Raw genomic sequence first — 16,823 nt, forward strand, 5'->3', positions numbered from 1 at the left:
TCTTTTTTGGCAGTGACTCGTAAAAATTTAATATGGATGACATTTGGGGAAGGAACCATCTTTTTTTCCCCCTCTCTTTATCCCAATGTCTCTGCTGTAGTCCGCACAAGTAAGGAGTATCTTTGGAAGCCATTTTTTGCCACTGGTTGGGAAATAGGAGCATATCTTTCCAAAAGATAGTCAAGTCAAGGAGGCCTGTGGTAGTAGTTTAGTGTAGTATTTGCAGTTTTGTTCCTGGTTTGGGGTGAAGTCTTGCATTGCATAGTGCTAATGTAACTTTGCTTCCCTCTGATACTGATGTGTTCACATCAAGGTTACTGCAAACAGCTGGAAGCACCCAAATTTCAGAAAGAACATTCTGAGAAAACCAGTATGAGCAGAGATAATGCTCCCCCTTGGGAAGGGGGGCAGGGATGGGAGGGAAAGAGCCTTGAAAGAATACCTACCTTAATGTGTGGTTGCTAGGGTGAGTAGAAGTACAATGCTGATTTCAGGGACTGTTGAAAAGAGTAATTCTGACCTGTGGAAGATGAATGAGGAAAGAAGAAACAGGCTTAAAAGCAGGAAGCATTTCTTTATCATAAGACTTATTAGGTTGTGCTGTTGTCAGGAAATGGTCACAGTTCCATTGCACGAAGCATTTAATATTGGACAAAGGGACCAAACTCTGTAATTATATAAAAGAATAAGAACATCTATCTGTCAGAGCCATTTAATGTTCTGTTGCTTTGCTTGATTCTTTTATGTAGGTGGTATCACCTTATTTTCACTTCTTAAAGTACTTTTATGTCCCTTCGTGTTCTGCTGGGTAGATCTGAATGATGTTAGCAGAAAGTCAGGAATTCTGAAGGTGGAGAATGAGTGCATCTTCCTTTGATGTCATTTTCACAGAATGACAGAACATTAAGAGTTGGAAGGGACCCACAAGGATCATCGAGTCCAACTCATGCATGAATGGCCTGTGCAGTCATTTGGTGCTGTGAACACACAGCAGTTTTGCACATCAGTCCTCCAGCACTTCTCTTATCCATGAGAACATTCAGGGTTTATTGATGGCCTCTGTGAAAACAGTACTTTTTATTATAGAAGAGGCTAAAAATCAGTGCCACCAACAGGTTCATAACATGTGACATCACCTGTAATAGATGTAACATATCTGGGGGTTGGGTTTGTCTTTTTATTTTCAGAATCAGTATGTCACAAATGTAAATAAGAACTATTCCTTTGACCACTGATGATTTGACATTACAACAATACGGGGGACTTATAAAAGGCAAATGGTTAGACTTGTGTAATAAATATATTTTTGTTAATCTCTAGTTGCTGGTTCCAATAGTCTTTCTTCACAGAGGTGATCTCTCCAGAAGTGGATGCTAATGTGTAGTATCAGTCTTTGACTTCAGCAGGCCTGAGCTGACCCTTTTATTTATTACCTGGTCATTTTCCCCAAACCCAGATATCTCATGTATTTATTGTGGTAAATCAGTAGTAAACTTATCTTTACCTAAAGGCAGATTGAGAAGGAGAGCAAGCTAGCAGGAAAGAGGAACTGAAGGTTTGCTGCTGACAGAGTGACTGGTCAGGCAGTTCCCAAAGGCTGCTCAGAAAGGAGCAAATCAGAGTGGTCAGTGAGTGAGGTGACCCTCACTGCCCAGTTCAGGAGGATGTCAGGCACTGAGCTTACACTGAGGGTGTGGGTTTGAGAGTAGCATGATGGGCAGATACATCCTACAGCAACAGCAACGTGAGCCACAAACCAGTAGAGTTATGTTTTCCCATTAACCCATGAAGATCTATGTTGCAGAGGTTTGGGAACTAGGAACACAGGTAGAAATGCCAGAAGCACTGTGCCAGTTTCATGTTTTGATACCACAAAGAGCATGGGTTTTCTTTACGGTCAGAGCTCAAGACTTACTGTCACAGGGGGTGCAGCCTTTCTGACAGCTGAGCTAAAATTCATTGGCTTGAGTAGCCAAACTTGCTTTTTTCTTCACAGAGAACAGCTAACAGAATTAGGACATGCCTTTCTGCCACACTGTATTTAATGTCAAGGTCACCTGTGGTCAACGTGGGATTAAACCAGCATGTTTGGTATGTGTCCCATCATCAAGGGTGTATCCTATAGAGTGAGCTGCAGTGTCAGGTTTGGATCTGAGTAAAGCTTCAGTGTAGTCTAATTAATGAATAGGGCCTGGTAAGGTCACAGTCCAAAGCAGGGATTTGGTTACATAAATTTCTATGCTTTTGTTTTAATAGGGAGTCTACACAAGATTTGTTTGGTATCTGAGCAACCAGTTTCTAAAGCATCAAATCCCAAGTAGGAGGCAGGAAAGGCTTCTTTTGATTCTGGAACAAAAGACTTCCGAATACCCTCTTAGCTCTATGTCCTTGGTTTGGTACAGCACAGTGCCACTTCCCATGCATGAACTGCAAATGCTGAAAAGGTGAATAGATGCAGATCCAGACTACCAGCTGGGACTTATTACCTCCCAGAGTGAGTACTCAGTGCTGCTTAGCACCCTCTGAAAGGCACAGATTTGCTCAGCAGAGCTTTTCTTTCTGAGCTGGAGGTGGGCAGTCAAGCTCTGTGTCAGTTCTTGCCTCTTCTGTTTGGCTCTAGCTTGGAAAATTACTCCCTCACTGTCAGGGCTAGCAAAGTCATTTGTTCCCCATTTTTCCTCCCCCATCATTCAGCTGAAGTGGAAAGAGGATAGGAACACACGAGAGTCGTGCTGTTAGAGCAGAGCATTGTGGTTCTGTCTTTAGCCCCACGGGGCTCAGATGTGCAGCAGAAACACCTGCCAGACAACCCCGAGGCTGCTACCAGCAAAAATGCTGTTTGCAGGTACTGCTGCAAGGACTACTGCAGGACAAGGTCTGCTGCTATCTGGTTTGTGTTCTGAGGGCCTGGGGGATTTGAGGAGTTAAAGGCTGCTGTGGTGGCCATGGCAGGGCAATACTGAGCCAGAGACCTCTGGTGATAAGAATATTTGCAGATATTACTGATAAGAATGTTTGCTGATGTTACTCAGGAAAAGCTTGACCTCAGAAGCTGGAATTTAGCTGCTCTATGTCTCTCTAAACTGGCAAAAGGAGATGTGCTGTGGGTTGGCTGTTCATCACACGGGCAGTGGCTCAGTAGCACAGGCATAGTGTTACTAGTTGGGTCTAAGCCTGTGTGTAAGCACAGCTGGTGCCATGTGGTACCAAAGGAACTCAGGTTCTCACTGCTCTCATGGTACAAGTGTTGTGGTGCTTGGTCCAGTGTCTGCCTGCCCATGCTGTCTTCCCAAAGCCCCAGGTGCCTCCTACTCTGTGCTTCCACAGGGACCTGGTGTCACTGAGGAGCTGGGGCTCACCCAGTCTCTTGAGCACTGAAGGACAGCTTGGATGCTCTCTGCCCATTGCCATGCTGGTGGTGTGCTTCCCGTGCATCCTGAGAGCAGGGCTCTAAGTGCTGCAAGGGGTCAGTGGCTGATAAGAGTCGTGGGACAGGCTGTGCTGGAGAGAGAACTTTATTCCTGACAGAAAGAATGGAGGGTGGAGTGCCTCTTTGTGCACACCCAGTCTGGGGTGCCGACTCTCTCTCATAGAGACCAGACTGACTGGAGCAAAGCAATATGAGGAAACACACCTGGAGTCTTTCACCTAGAGCTTGATACCACAGCCCTGACTGATGGGATGGTACCTTGCTGACCTGTCATGAAGGTTGGAGGCTGATGCTGGATGTGAATTGCTTGTCTCTGGCCAGGGTGTTGTACACAGCTCCAACACCTCACCTGATGTTCTCCATAGTGAAGGCAGCCTGGGTGATGTGTAGCTGGCATTTCACTTTGAAGGAAATTACCTTGTTTTATCCTTCAAAATATTCTACCTGCTGAGTGACTCAGTGAGTGACTCACCTGCTCTGCCTTCCCAGCAGCTCTTACCTCAGGGCTGTCTCAGAAGATGTTTTTCTGTCAGGGTGTTCGTGGTCTAACCACAGCCCTGATGCTGCTGCTGGCAGGGAAAATGAGGCAGCAGCAAAGCTGAGTCAAACCTTGGGCATCTGTAGGAGGAGGCAAACCCAAGGGAGTGCCACATTCTTCCCACTGGCATGAGAGTGTTTTTCCCAGAGCACTGAGAGCTCTGCCATGGTTCTCTGGCCCTACAGTGCTTTCAGCAGTTTTCCTCAGCTCTGGGGCCCTTAAGGTCCCAGCCCTGCTCCTGCTGGGAGAGCCTGCAGATAGTGCAAAGTGATGTGCCCCTCTCCTCACAGAAAAAGTGGACAAGCTATTGTTCATATCCACTCCTTTACCAGCTGGGGAATTTTATCCAGCCTGCCTTTGGCCACAGTCCTGACTGGGCATGGCATTAGCAAGGGACTGAAATCAGTGTGAGAATCTGCATCCCTCTGTCTTGTCACCTTGAGTCACTAACCATCAATAGCTTTCCCTATTGCAGGAGTGGGAGAGAGCAGGAGAGCCCTAGCAGATGGTTTTAGAGGAAAGCATGCTCAGAAACTAAGCTCCTCAAGGGATTTCATTCTCTCTCTTACTGTGAGTTAGAAATTACTTATCTTTTTAGGCTTTGCTTTAAAATGCTGCTGTCACACTGCGACACAAAATAACTCACAGAAGTAGGCTAGATGTAAAAGCAAAGAAAAAGAACTTTAAAATGTAAACTTTATTTTCTGACTCCACTATATATACATTTTCTGACTCCACTATATATACAATAGCAAAAATGACAGTGGATTGGAGGGTGAAACTGCCATCTCTCCAACCACACTGGTTAAATTAACAGTTCATCAATTCTCTCTACCCACAAAGGATGTAAAACAATCATTATTTACATGAACGTGCATAAGAAAACTCAGTTAAAACATGTAAATATCAGAAGGTATAGGAACTTTTAGAAGAACTTTAAAGCTCTCAAAAGAACAGGGCAACATACTGCCTCAAACATTGTCAGGAAAACGGCATCACATTAAAAATACAATGTGATGTAGTATCTGTTTATTGCAATTTACTTGCGTGACTAAAAAGAAAAACCCCTAATGATTATAAAATAAAGTCTGAATATTAAGAGCGTGATGACAGAAAACACCCCTTACATCAAACCAGTAATTACCACTGGGACTGGAACAAAGGAGCAGAGGGACAATTTTGGGCAAAGCTGCTTTGCTGGCTGAGAGAGAAGATGGGTCTGCCCAGTCTTCCAAACAGAGTCAAGGTCTGTGTACACAGCCTGGTCACTGCTGGGAGGACAGTCCATTTGCCCTCAGAGCCATGAGACTGTGGGACAGGAGCTGTGGCACTCACAGCAAACCATGCAGGGAGGGTGCTGCCTTCCTCACAGCTGGAAGCTGCTCCCTGTCCTGGCTGAGCCAAGCCCTTTCTGCCTGGAAGTCTCTGTCCTCCTTGGCCTCTTTGCACTGCTTTCCTTTCCTGGGAAGGACTTGGCTAGCATTAATTGTTCATCCCCCTGTTGAGGTCCATGGAATGTATTGCCCTTGTGGCTGCCTTAGCTGGGGAGCACAGGGAAGGGGCGACAGGTCCATGGTCACCCCTCATATCCCAGGCATGCAGGTGTCTTGCCATGGCTCCTGAAGTGGAAAATTGAGCTTTTCAGGCCTTATTTGCTTTCCTGAAGGAGAAGTGTTGATTTGTTCTGCTTCCCATTAGATTTTCAGTACAGAGAATGTAACCTTACAATGGCTGGAGAGTCTGGAGCTCACACAGGATCCTCAGTTACTGGCTCAGACTTACTAAAACCTTGTTCAGAAAGCTGAAGTGTGGGAGAGATCAAAGTCCCTCTCTGCCTTCCTTGCTCCTCTGCCTCTCTGCTTGCTGATTCGGATCCATTTTATTTAACTCTCACATTTGTATTAGGAAAATAATATTTTTTCTTACAGAATAAGGAGGCAGAGTTGATGTCAGGGGATGATTTGGGATTTAGGGACAGACGAGAGATCAAGGTTAGCTGGATGGAAACTTTGTTTGGCTCAGCTACAGGCTCTTCAGAGAGCCTTGGATGCACCACAGTTAGAAAATCAATAAAGTAAAGTTGGATTTAAAACAGATACTGTAAATCAATCAGATGTGATAAGCTCAACATAAGAACTGCTGGCCTGGGTCATTAGATAACCAGGCTCTCCTGGCTTTAGCAGTAATTCCCAAACATTATGAAATTCTCTTTGTTTGAGGCCTCTGAAATTAGCTTTGTTGATTTATGTGATTTTTTTCATTTATTGACTAAACCACTGGGCAAACTGATACTGGTAATTTCAGAAGTCATCAGGGCAAGTGGGGGCAATCTTTGTACCCCAGCTGAACTTGGTTCCATTTCTTGTAGCAGCAGGGAGGGATCTCTTATGCTTTTGCAAACTGTATTTGTGTTTCCTGACGAGTTAGGTTTTGTGGGGGAGCTCAGCTCCTTCCACTCTTGTGCTACACGTGCACCTGTACCTGTGTGGTGGCAAGAGCAGGAGTAAATCAGTGCCAGCAGCAGCCTTGCAGCACCATGGAGGAGATTCTTGGTAATAGAGGATAATTGGATGTGGCCTGAGCAAGTCATAAGCAGAACTTCCTTTTCACACGTTGCAGGTGTAGGAGGAGACACCACTGAAACCAGCCTGGGAATGAATGGTTATGTAGCCTCAGACACGTGCTGACACCAAGCTGGGATGCAAGTACTGTTATTAACTCAGATCTTAGGAAACTTGGTTTGCAAGGATTTACAGTGCTCTTTAAATATTAAGCACATGGCACAAGTGCCTTGTTTGCCTGGATGGGATGATGCAATGCACAAGGATGTGCTGATGTCAGTAGATTTCTTACACTGCAAATCAAAAACCCATATGGCTTGAACACCAGACATAGGACAAATAGGAAATTAGGAAACAAACCTGGCACCCTGGCCCCTTTCTAGTCTCTGTCTTTCTTTGCCTCTATGCCAGGGTAAAGGAAAACTGTTAAAGAGCACAAACCCATCTTTTAAACAAGTTACTCAAAATTACAATAGACTTCATCTCCTTCAGCAGACTCTAGGCAGGCTAAATTTTGGGAATGGCAAAGAGGAGCCAGTTGCAGAGTCAAAACTAACTCAGTACTTCCTCCTTCCCCTTGCTTTCTGAATGTTAGTGTTTAAGGCCTTTTTTACCTGCCACAGCAAATAAAGCCACTTTGGACTACGAGGTGGGTAGTATATGAATATTTTGGTTTGAAAGTGCTTGAGCAGCCCATGGGATGTATTTTTTATCTTTCATCACTGTTTCCTGACAGAAGGTAGTTTTTTAGAGGACTGACTGTAACCAAGCTTTTCAGGAATGCTGGTTCTGTCTGGTGTCTTGCAAGCTTTTGGAAAGCATTTTCTGTGGATGAGTAATTTTCCATATGTGACAACATTAAGCTGTGCAGGTAAGATGGAAACTTTTAAGTTTTATCTCCTTACCCCTCTGCTCCCAGGGTGTTAGGACTTTGTGAATCTTCTTTTCCACACATTTGTGGCCAGCTTTCTGGCTCTAGCACCACAGTTCTCCTGTACAGTGACATAATCACTGTCCCTGATTGTTTTATCAAGCTTGGCATTTCTTGGTACTTTTGTTGGTAGCCTTCTCCAAGAGATGGAAACATGAACAGGCTGTGGAGCCTGCACCCCACTGTGCCCTAAAGGTGGCAGAAGACAGAGATGCGCTGGCAGGTCAGTCTGAGGAAAGATGGTGCTGCTATTGCTTGGTCTATAAACAAAAGACTTCTGTTTCCAATGCCAAGAAGCCCCTGCCTTTTTCCAAGCTGTGACTCTGTCTGAAAAACAAGCCTGGACCCAGCTGGGTGAGGGATCCGTGTGCTCACCGGCGCATTTTGCCCACAGCTCCTCTCCAGATGAAGCATGGCAGACATCAACGAGCCACACACAGCGAGGGCTGTTGGTGACCTTGGGCAGAGCCACCCCAGCGTGGGCTTGGCACCGAGTCTGCCTCCTGTCCCAGAGTAGCAGGAAGGGCACAGCACCCAGCTGCCTTTGCAGCCATTGCCACACGTTGAGGGGATCAGCTCTGTTTGTTGAAATGGATTACCCCAGAGCTGGTGGGAGGGCTCCAGAGAGTCACTGGGCAGCCTTTACACTGGTGTTTTGTTCAAGGCCTCATTTGGAGGTGTAGGATATCCTGCCCAGCCTGTTGTGCTGTTCCAGTGTGTAATTGCTCTCACAGCTTGGGAGCAGGAGCGTTTTCCTGCAGTTCAACCAAGTGCCCCCTACTGCTGAATCTCGTTCTGTCTTTGTCAGCAGAGCTGGTAAACATTCTGTCCCACCCAAACCCCCTCTGTCTCTTCCCCCTCCTCACCTTGGAAACTTTGCCATGTGCAAGTCAGACCTGACTTTACTATTTGTCTGTTTGGAAAGATGCTTCCACACCATTGTTCCAGAAGCGATGGGGAACAGGGACTCTAATAAAGAGTATAGCAACATGGGTAATTTTTTTTAAGTGGCTAGGTTTGGAAGATTAGGATTACTTCTCTGGATTTCTGTATTTTTATAACCAACAAGGCAGCTGAAGAGAACAGTTAGAATTTTTCCATGTTTTCCAGCAAGGGATTTGAATTTCCCATGGTAATAGGTTTGAGCATGTATGAGCTTCATTTCTTAGGAAAAAGGAACATTTTCTCTTCTAGAAAACGTTTTTAGTGGTATCAGGCTAAGAATAGCAATCTTCTTTCTGTTTCTTCTCAAATTTCAGAAGCATGGCTTATCTTTTATTGTGCATGCAGTACGGAGATTATTTTAGATTAAATACCACTCTGTTCTACTGAAACAGGAACAGCTTATAGTGCCTAATTCTGTGGCTTTTTCGTTCCTTAACCAAAATTAATTAATGAATAAAGAAATCTGTGCCTTGAACATGGCCCTTCTCTCCTAAGCACATCAATTCCTTGATGACCCTAGAGTGAACAGCAGTCCTGAAATGGTTCAAGTGGCAAACAGCTCCCTGGCTACGAATTTAAGCCCTGAAACAAAACCCTACAGTTTCAATGACAGCTTCCAAGAACAGAGCCAAGGCTCCAGTGCTGTGTCCTAGGAGACCTCTATCATTTGCAGGGCTGGTGGAGCCAGCACAGCTCCCTGCAGAGCACAGAGGGGCAGTGCCAGTTACACAGGGACTGCCCAAAATGCTGAAAAGTTAAGACTGCAGAGCAAGGAACTGAAGCTGTACAATTTGCTTGGTCAAAACAGAAGTGTTGGAAGGAGGATATTACCCCAAAAGGGCTTTTTGACCTGGAGCAGCTGTGAGGATGTTGTTTCTACCTTGGAGCATCTCAGAAGGGATAGCTGGGGAAAGTTTGGATATCTAAGCTACTCCTCTGGCACCCAGAGTGAACACCAAGACTCTCATGGTGCTCTCAGCTGAACCTGTGCCATCACACACTGATGGGGAGTGGCAGTGGAGTGGCCAGAATCCATTGGAAAAGCCATGATCTAGGATCCTGGGCCACTGTCACACCCTTGCATCCCCCGCCCTGGCAATAGCAGGCTGGCTCTCCTGCTCTGTGCTAGCCTCCTCCCCTGCAGCAATCACACAGAGAGGCTGCAGGGTCCAGCCTGGCCAGGGCAGTACATTTTTGTCCACAGCAACACGTGTGCTCCATCTCTCTCTGCCTGACAACAAACACCTTGGCCCTCCAAGGAGAACAGACACAACTTTACAAGGAAGCCAACTGTTATTTATGTATATTTTAAAATACATTTTGTTCAGATGCACATCCTTGGCAGCCTTGTTTAGGGAAGTTGTAACAGTATCTGGCTTCTCTTTGGTCTTGTGTAGAAGATGAGGAAGTTTTCATCTGTGCCTTTAAAAAAACCCTGCATCTCTGCCAAGATGTATTAGGAGAGCTGTAAAAAAGGAGTCATCCTGTTCCAGGATGGTGAGGCTTATGTAACAGGGAAATCCTAACAAAAAGATACTCCCCCACCCTGCACACCCTCTTTCAAGGCACATGCCACTCCAGGATTTTAAGTTGCTTGTTTTGTATTTTGATCACATCTGCCACTGATTTATTTGGATGTATTTACAAATACGTTCTTCCCCATACCCTCATTTGTACATGCCATAGAACATCTTTATAAAATGCAGCATGGCCCTCACCTCACAAGGATCTTTAAATAAAATATATTGTAAAGTGCCGGATACAGTTCTTTTAAAAAATACTGTTCTCAGTAAAACAGATACTTGGCCACTGCATTAGCAGCTTTGTATAATTATACATTTTTAGCAAAAGTCTATTTCTGTCAGGTGAGCGGGAGGCTCTCATGCCACCCCTCTAGCTCTCCAGTTTCAAGTCCAAAGGCTTTAGAAAATGAGGCAGAGGCAGATTATCCAGAGCCTCTGGGAAGTGCTCAGGTGAAATGGTCCTGATCAAGACACGCATGGCTCCAACAAACAGCGATGGGGGAGCTAAGCCCACCAGGCACTGGAACCTGTTCTCTCCCAGCAGGTCCAGCCACTGCTGCCGGTTGTCCAACAGCTGCTGTTTCATGGAAAACTTAAGGTCCTGAGGCACGAAGAAGAAGAGGCAGTCGAGGCAGAGGAGCTTGGCACGCATGTTCGCCGCCGGCAGGTGGGAGATCTGCTGCAGCAGGGTGTCGAGGGGGGTGTTGCCGGCGCTGTCCCGCAGGCAGGGCGCCGCGCCGTGCCCCAGCAGCAGCAGCAGGCACTCGGGCCGCACCAGTTCGCAGGCCATGTGCAGGGCTGTCTTGCCGCCCTCCACGCGGCTGCAGCCCTGGCGGTCCAGGTGGGCGGCTCTGTCGCTCGGGGGCAAGACTTGGATGGCCTTGAGGATTCGGAAGAGCACCCGGACGCGGTTGTAGCGGACGGCCATGGCCAGGTGCGGGGCTGACTGGCAGCAGCTGAAGCTTTGGCTGGGCACAGCCAGGGCGCTCTGGGGGAACTTAGTGAGCAGGTGCCGGGCGTAGGGCTGGTGGTCGTGCACCAGCGCGTAGAGCAGCGCCTCCGAGGGCGAGTACACGCTCACCTTGCCCCCGTCCTCCCAGTGGAAGGCCTCCATGGTCCGCATATCCTCCAGGAACCAGACGGGCAGCAGGTCCCTCACCGCCTGGTAGAAGGCGAAGGAGGATTTCTTGCACTGCTTCTGGGACTGGGCGCCGCAGCCGCCGACCCAGCGGACGCTCCAGGGCATGGCGTGCGGCCGGGCTCCGCCGGGGGCTGCCTCCCACCATGGGCGCGGACCTGCGGGAGCGGACGGCGGTCAGTGCCGGGCGGCCGGGGCTCCCCGGCTGCTTCCGGGGCTCGCCGCGTCGGCCCGCCCGCTTCCCCGCCGGCGCGGGGGACAGCGAGCCGGCGCGACAGCGCGGTGCGGGAGACACCCGTACCCCGGAGCAGGGATCGCCATCCCTCCCTCCCTCCCTGCTCCAGCTGCACAGGATAGCCATGTCCCCGGTACACGGAGAGCCGGTACAAGCAAACAGCCTCTCCGCAGCGCACAGGACGCCCATGTCCCTGGCGCACGGGAACCCGGTACGGGGAAACGGCCTCCCCGCGATGCCTCCGTGCACCGGACACCCTTATTCCCGTGCACGGAGACCCGGTACAGGGAAACGGCCTCCCGGCAGCGCACAGCACGCCCATATCCCTGGTGCACGGGGCCCGGTACACGGGAACGGCCTGTCTCCCTCCGTACCTCCCTCCCCCCGCTCCCGGCGCTCACCTCCCCGCCGGTGCCGCGGTGCCGCGGTGCCGTGTACGCCGCAGTGGAGGGGCGGGAGGCGGGAGCGCCGCGCGCCGCCGCGGGCCCCTTTTATCGCCCCCCCGCCCGGCGGTGAAGGTCGGTCAGGACCGGGGAACTGTCCGGACAGCGCCCATTGGCCGCCGCCCCGGCGCCCCGGCCGCCCATTGGCTGCGCCGGGAGGACGGGGCCCGGCGCCGCGCGTGCGTCACGGGAGGCAAAGTTCCAAGAAACTTGGCTGAGGGCTCGGAGTCCCGCGGGGGCGGGGCGGGAATGCCGCGGGGCGGGGGGGGGCCCGGGGCGTAGGGATCGGGGCTTCCAGGAGCAGGAGGTCACAGGGATATGGGGTTCCTGGAGTATGAGGGTGTGGGGTCCCGGGGGTGTAGGGATCGGGGTTTTCTGGGGTGTGAGGTCCCAAGGATATGGGGTCCCAAAGGTATGGAGTCCAGGTATATGGTGTCCTGGGTATGGGGCAACCTGGAGAAAGCAGAAGGTGCAGAATCCCGGGGGCATGGGATCCTGAATGTGGAGGATCCGGGGCACGCCAGAGCCTGGACACATGGGTCAGGGGCACATGGTGTCTGGGCAGAGCGGCCGTGCCCAGGGGCTGTGGGACACCCGGCCTTCTGGGCATGGGGGGCTGCAGACCTGCAGTGCCCGGGTACACGTGTGCCGGGGCAGGCCGTGTCACACCCCCGTGCCCGCCCTGGCAGGGCCCAGCCTGGCCGATGGCACTTCTTGGCCCCCGTGGGTGGCTCGGGCTGGAGCCTAGCACTGCTCTTCGGCCAGCGCATGTGTCTGCACACGTGCTTTGGCTAAACTTGTGTCTCTGGGATGTCTCCAGAGAGTGACATTTACCCACAGCCATTCCCTCTGACAGGCATCTGTCAGGTTTGGGCTACAGAAGAGCAAGGGGATGGTCATGGCACTGCCTGCAGCCCTGCAACAGACACCTGCAGTCCCTTGGCCCTAAATAGCATGTGTATTTTCCTTTCCCAGTCACACACTGGGAAAGCAAGTGCTGGCAGTACTGGGATCTGCTCTCTCCTAAGGCCTCCTTACTGATAGCAAATACTGGGATCTGCTCCATCCTTGACCCTCCTGAGACCATTTCCCTCTTCCTCTGTGTGTTTGGCCCAGTGTCTCCCCCTCTTGCATCCATTGTCCTCTCAATCAGGAAGATCAGACTCTCTGGCATCTGCAGGTGAGCAATGCCAGTTGCTAATGGGCTCACAGGCCACAGCTCTGACTTCTCTGTCCTTGGAGTTGTCCTGCTGCTGCTGTTTGCTGCTGGAATGGGAGATACTTGTGCACACTCAGGGGGATCACCAGACAGGGGCTGAAATGCTCTGCTTCCCTGCAGCCCTCTCTGTGAAGCTGCTCAGAGAGGCAGGAAGGGAATCCACGTCATGCTACCAACTGTCCTGATGACCGCGATGAGTAAGAAGCTGGCGAGGAACAGCCATCCCCTTTGTTGTGCCTCTTCTGAACCAGCATTCAGCCAGGGAAACAATGCCTAAACTGTGCTTGCTTTGCTTTGTAACTTCTTCCCTGCCAAGCAATGCTCAAGCAAACCCTGGGGATCCGTGTGGGGGTTGCAGGCAGGTGGGGGAGCTGGGCAGGACACTGTGCGCCACTGTCACACTTAAAAACTCTTGCTGACCACATCTGAGGGAAGCAAATAGAAGAAGGATAAAATCCACAGATCTGCTTTGCCGGAGAGAATTACGTCCAGCGTTTGTCAGCACAATTCGTCATCCGAGGATCCCTGCGGATCCACCATGGCTCCTGGCGTCTTGGATGTCGGCCAGGGCATAGAAAATCCTCTTTCACTGCTTGTTTCTGATTCCAGGTGAAAACCCATTAAAGGCAGCCGCTTCGCCACTTCCTGCTACCACCAGGGCACTGACCTGTCAGTCACGTCCCATCACTGCAGCCATGGGATAACTGGTACCAAAGTGAAGGACTGAAAGAAATGGTTTAAAAATAGCTGCTTCTACAGCCCTTCCTTTGTGTCTGCCCGTGCCTTGCTGCCCATTGCTGATGGCAGTGGTACCCACTGCATCTCTGTGTGCCTCCTGCTCTGGGGGATGCCCTGGTGAGAATCCCAAATCCTTTCCTAGCTGTTGCTAGGACATTGCCATTGACTTGGATGTCCGGTGTGGTCATGTCAGGTTGCCCAGCCCTTTGTACTCATCCTGCACATATGCCTAGGCAAGCCAAGTGGTGCCAGAGCCCAAAGGCAAGGCATTAGCACAGTTGCAAAGCTAAACTGGCTTTTTCATAGGAAATTAATGTCTTTGGTGTAGAAGTGAGATTGTTATCCACAGGCCAAGCTCTCCTACGGAAGTAGTGGGAATGGTTAAAACCACAGTGTGCTTTGGGCCTCAGCTCTGGCTTAAAAATAGGCCAGAGCATGCCAAGTCCTTTCAGCCTCACAGCTGGTGGGTAACCCTTTGCAAATTGTACTTGTCACATACATTTCAAGTGGGAGCTTGCCTGTAGGAAGGGCAGCCTGTCTGTGGGCTGCACAAGATTACATTTGGCCCCAAAATTGTTCATAGGGTGCAGTACTCAGCTCTAATAATGTAACAGGGCAGCCCAGAAAAGTTTTACTTTTCTGATATGTATATTTTTTTGCACATGAACATGATTTGTTTGTTTGCAGTCCAGCCTGGTTTTAATCACTTTGAATTAAGCAGCTGATCTTATTACCAATCCAACTATGAGAAGGCTTACCACAGGTTCCTTGGCACATGACAGAGATTACTCTATCGGTGCAGCCACATCCAAGTAACGTGACGTATCCTCTCAGAGCTATTTTCATCTTCACCCTCCTTTGGGATCTTGATCCTTTGGTTTCTCCAGCCAGTGACCAACTAAAACCTTCTTAACGCTACGGAAACCCCAACTACGTAATCGGGCAAAACCTTCTTAATACTACGGAAACCCCAGCAACGTAATCAGACGAAGGGAAAAGCTCTGCCATTTCTTGTGGCAGACGTCATTTGCTTCCTAGGGCTTTCATTAAATTGAGGGCAAGATAATTTTGACATAATGGACCTGACTGTGTGTGTAATTAAAAGCAAAATAAAAATAGGCACTATCAGGGAGTACACTGAACATAGTCTAGTGCTGGGTTTGAGCATGAGATTGAAGATGGGCAAAGAGCACGTCCTCTTTCTTGAACAGAGCTGAAGGATACAGGGTTTACTCCAGTCCTTGCAAAGAATTCGTGCATGGGTTTAACGCTGAACACTTACCAGTCTCCTCTGGAAAAAGGCAGGCTCAGGACTAAAGGTCAGCAGAGTTTAGACAACAGCTCCAGATCCCTGGTGGGCTGGAGCAGCACAGCTGCCACTTCACTTTTAGCCTCTGGGATCTTCATGAACAAGTCAGAGAGAAATGCCTAATGTCCTATTTAGCTAAAACTGCACATCTTCAGAGTGAAGTAAGGAATGAGGAGAGTCATGGGTTTTGTGGTAGGGGTGCTGGGCTGGAATATACACACTCTATGTCCCCCTCTCACCACAGGTACATCACTGATCTTCAGTTTAATCTCTCTGCCACCAGTATCCCTTCTGCACACAGGATGCAGTGACGCTGCTTTGACCATCCTGTTTCAGCTGGCGAGTTCTTTAGGTCAGGGATAATATGCAAGTATGCTGTTCTGGTCCTTGGGGTCTGGGCTAGGCATGGGGAACCCTCTGCTGCTCTGCTCTGTTAGACAGGGGACAGAGACCGGTCATCCTGTGCAGAGACACGGCGGCACAGCTGCTGGCAGTCACTAGACAGGATTTGTTCTCCTTTGGTGAGGACATGCCATGTGAGGAGGCGGATGGCAGCCCCAGGCACTCTGTTCAGCTCTGATGAATAATAGCTGTTGCTGACACCTCGTGGAAGCCTCACACAAACATTTTCTCAAAAACCTTTCGGTTTCATTTCTTCTCCTGCTGCTTGTTCCCCTGATGAGCTTGTCCTTCGTTTCTGTCATCTCAGGGCCCTTGGCTACCTGCAGCACCAGGGATGGGAAGGCAGCAAGGAAAGTTGCCTGAGGCTGCCTGATAAGCAGTAGTGCACATCTTCCTGCATGGTGGTGAGTGAGGGCTGTTCATCCCGTATGGCTGTTGCACATCAGATGCAGAGATGAAAGCACCTCCTTGCTATATCCACCTGGGTCTGTAACACCTGGGTCATGTACATGCCTTTTGTGTGTCTCTTCACCCATCTCCATTTTTTAGGGGAGCATTTTCGAAAGTAGTTGTCCTCTCATTTCAGAATATCAAATCAGTTTGGAAAAGATAGAGAAGTTTTTCTGGAAAGTGCAAAAATATTTTCATTTGATAAACAAGACAGCTGATTAGAGAGTCAGCAGTGATCTGGGTTGGGGCAATCCTCCTGACTCCCTTGCTGGAATCATCAGACAACATTGCCCTGTCCAGGTGAGGAGCCACAGGCTTGAACCATGCCCTGTTCTCATGACTCACCATTGCACTGTCTTGCATCCACATCTTTTTCCTCCTCAGTCTTCATTTGTATTACAGTCAGCCTCTGCTTGCTTGACTTTGTGTGAATCACAATTTCACACTGAGCCAGAGCTACCCATAACCTTGACTGCTCTGCTTTCTCTGCTGTGTTATAGGGTTAGCTCCATCCTGATCCATGCATGAAACAAAAATCTGCTTTGGAAACAACAAAGTAAGCAAATCTTCCCTTGTAATTCTTGTTTCCTGGTTTTGCTGAGCAAATTCCAAAAATCTGCTTCTGAAATGGTTCTTGGTGGAGTAGGTTGCCCAGAGACCTTGGGGAGTCTCCTTCCCTGAAGGTGTTAAAAAGCTGCTGGACACAATCCAGAGTAATGTGCTCCCAGGGACTCTGCTTGAGCAGGGGGGTTGTACTAGATGACCTTCAGTGGTCTCTTCCAACCTTACTCATTTTTGATTCTTGAGAGCCCAAATGAAGCTCTGATACATTTTGTTTTGGAAAGGAAATCTCTCCAGTGGCTCTGTAGGAAGTATGTAATGTGAGGGTTGACTGCTGTCAGACATCAGTCCCAGCTGATGAGAGGCTGACTAAATCTCTCAGCTGGTGTCATGGATTTGT

General features: G+C 49.3%; 1 protein-coding gene across 2 annotated transcripts; it reads right to left on the minus strand.

Annotated features, from left to right (window-relative positions):
* Nucleotides 1-9,679: 9,679 nt before the first annotated feature.
* ANKRD9 (ankyrin repeat domain 9) lies at nt 9,680-11,880 on the minus strand. Of its 2 annotated transcripts, none has more exons than XM_072930445.1 (2): nt 11,676-11,880; nt 9,680-11,224 (listed from the first exon to the last, which is right to left on the minus strand). In XM_072930445.1, the coding sequence occupies exon 2, from the start codon at nt 11,172-11,174 to the stop codon at nt 10,299-10,301; it is 876 nt and encodes a 291-aa protein (XP_072786546.1). In that variant the 5' UTR covers nt 11,175-11,224; nt 11,676-11,880; the 3' UTR covers nt 9,680-10,298. The 2 variants fall into 2 exon arrangements, with proteins under 2 accessions (XP_072786546.1, XP_002200320.3); XM_002200284.7 differs by having other exon boundaries at nt 11,703-11,878.
* Nucleotides 11,881-16,823: the final 4,943 nt, after the last annotated feature.

Source organism: Taeniopygia guttata, chromosome 5, assembly GCF_048771995.1.
Source record: "Taeniopygia guttata chromosome 5, bTaeGut7.mat, whole genome shotgun sequence".
Taxonomy (NCBI): domain Eukaryota; kingdom Metazoa; phylum Chordata; class Aves; order Passeriformes; family Estrildidae; genus Taeniopygia; species Taeniopygia guttata.